The sequence below is a fragment of the Anarhichas minor genome, unplaced genomic scaffold, assembly GCF_050575085.1.
Source record: "Anarhichas minor isolate MPS153535 unplaced genomic scaffold, ASM5057508v1 ptg000025l, whole genome shotgun sequence".
Lineage (NCBI taxonomy): Eukaryota > Metazoa > Chordata > Actinopteri > Perciformes > Anarhichadidae > Anarhichas > Anarhichas minor.
Genome location: NW_027466471.1, coordinates 6,815,780 through 6,822,312, shown reverse-complemented (window position 1 = coordinate 6,822,312; position 6,533 = coordinate 6,815,780). Strand labels below are relative to the sequence as shown.

The window sequence follows — 6,533 nt, the reverse complement described above, 5'->3', positions numbered from 1 at the left end:
ATGAGTAATCAGTCGATGACAGGGAGGACCATGGTCCCGACCATTCCGTCTATTATGTTCATTTTCGGGGTGGTTGGGAATGTCATCGCCATCGTGGTTCTTTGTAAATCTCGCAAGGAACAGAAGGAAACCACGTTTTACACGCTGGTGTGTGGACTGGCAGTCACGGACCTCCTGGGCACACTGCTGGCCAGTCCGGTCACCATCGCCACTTACGTGAAAGGATCGTGGCCAGGAGAGGACCCGCTGTGCCAGTACTTCGGATTCACCTTGCTTTTCTTCTCCCTGTCGGGGCTCAGTATCATCTGTGCCATGTCGGTGGAGAGATACATCGCTATAAACCATGCCTACTTCTACAATGACTATGTGGACCAGAAACTGGCGGGTTTGACCCTCCTGGCGATCTACATCTCCAACGCGCTTTTCTGCGCCCTGCCGATTGTCGGCTTTGGACAGGTGAAGAAACAATACCCGCAAACTTGGTGTTTTCTAGAGTGGAGGAGCAACAAGACCAGCGATGCCGCCTACTCATATACGTATGCGGGTTTCAGCTCTCTTCTCATTCTCGCCACTGTTGTCTGTAACGTGCTGGTGTGCGCGGCTTTGATCCGGATGCACCGGCGCTTCGTGCGCAGGACGTCGCTGGGAACCGATCTAGGGCGCAACGTGGAGCCGCCAAAAAGAGGACGCAGCTTTGGACGTCTGGCCGGTGCAGAGATTCAGATGGTCATTCTGCTTATAGGCACTTCGGTAGTGGTGCTTATCTGCTCCATACCACTAGTCGTAAGTTCTCCGCGCCCTGTGGGCTATTTCTGTCCTTTATGCACTGATCTTTTACTCACTTTTTGTGTGGACAAAACACTGTGGTCATGCTTTTTGACCCAAGTTCAAGTGGATGATTAGAAAGCAAAGTTAGAAGATATTAATTGTTGTACTTAATAGCCTTTTCTTTACCCTTTTTTAAGCCACTACTCCCATACTCTTTTGTTCCTTCTATCCATTATGCACCTTTTACGCAAGGCTTTTTTAAGCAGAAAGGTTTTTATTTTTTTTACATTGAATTTGATCCAAATTCCAGTGGGTAAAACGGGTTAGAGAAAACGTTCAAACATATATCTATTTGTAATTGTTTAACTTTTACCCACTCTTTCTCTTTTAGTGCTCCATGTTTTCATTAGTATGCTTTTCGCTCTTCCTCTAATCTATTCAATCTGTATTCTCTCTTCCTCTGCAGGCTCAGGTGTTTCTCAACCAGCTGTATAAGACTCCAGTGGAGCTGAGGCTGGACAAGAACCCTGATCTACGAGCGATACGTTTCGCCTCATTCAACCCCATTCTTGACCCCTGGATCTACATCCTGCTCCGCAAGGCTGTTCTCCTCAAGCTCATTGAGAAAATCAAGTACTTATTTTGCAAGATGGGAGCACAGAGGCAACAGAAGCCGGGGAACTTCCACTGTGTAGACACAGTAGACACTCGGCTCTCCTCGGCCATCTTGAACCGGGACTCGCACTCCCTGGTTTCCCACGACCTGCGAGACTTCACCAGCACCTCCCAGACCTTCCTCTACCTGCCAGAGGGAAGTGAAGTGTACAAAGGAACCTGCCACAAAGCAGACGGACTCTCTGGTTCACGACCTTCATCCGTCAGAAACTCACAAGCTTCCTATTCGTTCGAGCAGGGCAGCGTTGAGGTTCAGAGTAGAGAAGGGACAACTCTAATGAGGGAGTTTTCAGCTCTGCCATGCCCAAAAGACCCGGCACTCCAGGTGTCACTGAGCGCTGACACAGAGGAGGAGAAATGCATCTGACTTAACTCTGAACAAGGAGAAAGGTTTGCTCTGAGGTAGATTGTCTTCTGAACGACTCCTCCAAAAGTGAGCTCTTCAACCTCTGAAAAATCGGGGAAGGCACATAAAAATAATAACTGACTCCTCTTGTGAAGTCGGGCACATGAGGCGAGAAAGAAAGAAAAAACTTGAAGTGCTGTGACCCTCCTGTTGTTCTCTGTTTCAGCACCCAGCTACCTCAAGTGATGACTGACTCTGACCATGTGAGCAGACTTTGTCATTTTGCCCAAAACAGATGTTCTAACAGAGACGAGCCACTTCTCCGTGACTCAAGTGTCAGCGATGGAAAAGCTATCCTTCCTAATTTCAGCTACTTTCTTCAGTCTTGCGTAAAAACCTTGACTGTAAAGGAGATGGGGCCAGACATTTTGAATAATCGAGTCACACGCTTTGTGGTCACTATGGTAAATGAAAACAGTATCGAATGTGATCCTTATGAGTAACACTGGCATGTGTGCTGCCATTGTAAGGATTGCTTTTGTTTGAAAAAAACTCTGGTGTACAGCTCTTTTTGAAGAACATGTTGTGTTAGTTCCATGACTAATGTACAGTGCAGTATTATTATGTGGTGAACACCGCGTTTTTGTTCCTGGGCCCTGGAATACACACACACACACACACACACACACACACACACACGTCATCTCAAATTATAAGAACTTTGCTTCCATAGTCATTAACACTAGCTCCAGAAAATCAGTTGGAGTACTAATATGAAGACATTTCACCTGTCGGCTTGAGAAAAATGGTGTTCCAGGTGGTCGATGTTGTGTAAAATGTTGTTAGTAATAAAATGATTCTTCTCTAGGAGAAGGTTGTTATCGATTAATCACAGCTCTAAAAGGGATTATCCTAAGTATTTGTTTGATCAGAACGCAAGCTCATGAATCGCAATCTTCCAGCACTAACATCCAGAAAATCAGGACTTTACAGAATGTTTTGTATCAGTTAGGCCAGTTATTTTCATGTGCAGTTATTCTGCTGATTATTCTCACGCAATCGTTTTATTGTCAAGTCAAAATCACAGAAAAGGTCAGAGAGGACCTTGGCGTTTTGTGATCCTATTCTGTGCCACATTTTTTCCAATGACAGAATTCCCCTTTTTAATGTCTCGTTAGTCAATTGACACCTTGAGCTGCTGTCTTACCACTATATATATATAATAGACTGAACTTTTGAACCCACGTTTGTTTGAGCTTTTCCACTCAAATGAGCTTCATGTCTTAGTTTCAGCAGCTTTGAAGCCCACATTCTGCTTCCTTTTCCCTGTTATTAACTTGGCTCCAGATTGTTGCTTCATGTCGCGGATCACATTCTTGCCTTTCTTGTTTATGTTGTTGCTGTTAATTCGAGACAAGCTTGTTCGTGTGGATAAATGCTGGGTATCGTGCTCAAGATTTTACGGTATAATGAGATTTGGTTAAAGTTTGACAAACAAGCGGCCTATTAAACAAGGTCTTTTAATTTATTTTCTAATCCGGTCTTGAAATTATGCACTTTATTTTGTATTCCTTTTATATTGTGTTGTGGAATTAAACATGTGGACATATAGTTGTTGTTGTATCACTTTTCATATCTGTAAACATGAAAAGATATGTGGTCTATATCGTGAAGCTGTAAATTCAAGTCCATGCCATTGTTTCACGCAAACATGACCTTTCGCATGTCATCATATATTATCAACATAAAGTGGAAGTTCATAACATGAGCACCAAGTTTCCCACACTCTCTTTTTCCTGCTATGGTTCGGTGAGATCATCTCATGACCCCCATTAGCACAGAAGAACAGGCTTCTCCACAGTTTCTAGACAAATAACCGCAAGTTTAACACTCTGGGGTAAGGTTACGTCAAATTTAGATTTTTCTAAATGTAAAAGCCTCTGGATCTTGATTGTGTGTCAAATAGCTAATGCCAGACACACACAAAATCTGAGTCTTAGTCTGAGGGGGAACAAAATCTGAGTCTCAGGAAGTAGACCTGGCCCGAGAGAGCTTCTCTCCTCAAACAATAAACACAACCTAGGCTCAAATTCATTGCAATTAAGCTTAAACAAGCAATGCAGTGGCTTAGACAAACACATTGCAAGAGTAGTGTCAGAGTGTCCTCCAGACTCTGTGAACAACACACATTAATTTAATGAAAATGTGATTGTACAGTAGCGGGACCCAATGATCCGTGGAACAAGCACTGACCTCAGCTCTTAGAAGCAAGTCTTTTCTTTTAATCAGCGATAAATTAGGATTATTTCTGTTGGAAATGTTAAGGATAGAGGTGGCGATGCAGAGAATCCTGAATCATAAACAAGTTGACAGGAACGTCGTCACGACGCTGGAGGAAACCTGTGAAGCTGCTCTCCATCGTCAGGGTCTTTCAGTGACTCCCTGCACCCTGTCCCCCTCATGTGCTCACTGACAAACAGCAGAAAACACCTGCTGCTCCTCCACGTCTGCTGTCACACTCGGTTGAAGAGAACACTAAACAATCCCAGTCTGGAAATGCGCCAGAACCAAAGCAGAACTGATGCAGGAGCTGATGAATGGCACGCTAAACGGTGGTAGACGAGCCATGTGTGTCTTCCATCAGGTGATTAAAAAAAAGGAAATGTGACTAGGAGAAAACACGATTCTCTGGTGTGTGTTTGTTTCACATTAGTGCCAAGATCCTTCTTTGTCTGCGCTACGTCCATGGAGCAATATGATCGGAGTGATCTAATCAGAACAACAAGGCCTTGTTTGGTGAGAGCTTAACTGGTCATTTCACCCTCACACACCAAGTAGATGGTTCTGTTTTAACTTTCCCAGGATCTGACATTTATTCTGACAGTTTTGATTGGGACTATTTTTTCTGTTGAAAGTAGAACGGTAAAGGACACTGGTTCTGAGATGTATCAAAATATCACCTATCAACGTTGAGAGTTTGGGCCATTTTGCTTCCAGAAGACATCTTCTTAGTTAGACTAGTGGAGAGAAAACATCCAAAATACACATTTAGGTGTTTATTTTACTATCCAATTGCGTCTGTACATTTCTCCCAATTTCACCAACAGTTAGCATTAGATAATATTTGCATATTTAAAGAGAAAATGTTGACCATTCTTATTTTTTGTCTCTTTTAAGCGACCCAACTTAAAGAAAACACACTAAATTGCTGGAGTGCAAGTAACCTCGGAACAGGTACGGTTGTGTATTTCCTGTTTGTATAATACTCTTTTGTTGCCATGTCTTATGATACACTTTATAGTTTCCATATTTTATTTTAATATCTAACTAACCAGGTGAGTCTAACTGTAGCTGGAAACCTGTTCTGCAAGGGAGGCCTTGCCAAGCCGCAGCAACAAATTACAAAATCAGTCAAACACAACACTTTTTTTAATGTTAAAATCTCTGCTTTATAATCACATTTGAATCTATCCACATCTTTACTTATCATTAGTTATCTGTAGCTCAGTGCAGCCTGGCCATGTGTTCGGTCTGGTACGGGACGGCAATGCGAACAGCTCCAGGCAAGGAATTAGTCACCCTGCTGACATCGTTAAATCCTACACAAATATACAGTGTGTAGAGCGACTTATTTCAAAGGTTTTAAAGCAGAATTTTGCACACCAGCAAGTTCCCATGAAATCAGCAGCCAATGTGTGACTTTGATCTCAGCTTTTACATAACACCCAAGCAACTAGGAAAAACTTAACCACATGAGTTGACCTGTCAGACAGCAAGCCAATCAGACACAGATATATGGATCTTTAAACAAACTTATTGTACATGTATAAGCCTAATGTTTGTTTTTGATTTGAGAGATTGTTGTAGTAGATAAAAGCGTTACTCTGATTTCATGAAAAGCATTGTAGCATATATGTGTGGGTGTATTCACGAGGGCCACATCTATCAAAGTGTTCAGTCCACAGTAGGTCAAATCAGTTCACTGAATCAGTAAATTCATATCAGGTACATAACTCTCTCTCTTTTGTATTGTGTGTACAGACTATTACTTAGGAAAAAGGCCGTAGGAGTCCAAATGAAACAGTAACCATTGAAATCAATGAGCACTTGCTGCGCTAACAATGCAAACTATGGCGAAAGTGCTGACAGAGCTAACAGTGCATCCCTGAGGGGGAACCGGAGGGTGGGTGGTACGCATCCACAACCATGTCGTTAGTCAGGACAGTGTTAGCTGCTGTAACCGCCGTATGAGAGCAGTGCAGAGCAGCGGCCGTGAGCTAGCCAGCAGGGCACGCTCACACGCACGATACACTAAACGCATGCGCGCTGTTTCCTGTCTTTATGCAAAGCTAACTAGCTGCTGGCACTATAGCTCCAGACAGAAGAGATTTGTATTGATCTTCTCATCTAACTCACGGCAAGACAGTACCATTTCCCAAAATGTCAAGCTATTCCTTTAATATTCATTTAATGATGATGCAGCACAAATCGGTGAAAAAACAAAGACAGTCACTATAGTAATCATTCAATGCGGTCATAACAGCCACCTCATCAGACGGAGTAGAGTAGTTTTAAAGGTGTTGGTGTCAGCTTTGAGCAGTAAACATGATGGGAAATAGGGTAACCACATGGCTTCGGGTCCACAAGGAGATGTTCCAACGGTAAGTCACGTGCTCAAACATACGGGAATCCAGCAGCGTTTCCCAGCTTGCACCGCTGTCCCTGCCAACTCAGCTCCTTAGTA

General features: G+C 43.2%; 1 protein-coding gene across 1 annotated transcript; it reads left to right on the top strand.

Moving 5' to 3' along the window:
- ptger4a (prostaglandin E receptor 4 (subtype EP4) a) lies at nucleotides 1–1,810 on the top strand. Its single transcript, XM_076099372.1, has 2 exons — nucleotides 1–783; nucleotides 1,235–1,810. The coding sequence occupies exons 1-2, from the start codon at nucleotides 1–3 to the stop codon at nucleotides 1,808–1,810; spliced, it is 1,359 nt and encodes a 452-aa protein (XP_075955487.1).
- The last annotated feature ends 4,723 nt before the right edge of the window (nucleotides 1,811–6,533 follow it).

Bases quoted from the DNA above. Each gene is read 5' to 3' on its own strand.
- ptger4a (XM_076099372.1), top strand. From the start codon at position 1: ATGAGTAATCAGTCGATGACAGGGAGGACCATGGTCCCGACCATTCCG. The intron at 784-1,234 runs GTAAGTTCTCCG...CTTCCTCTGCAG, and splicing joins TCTGCTCCATACCACTAGTC to GCTCAGGTGTTTCTCAACCA.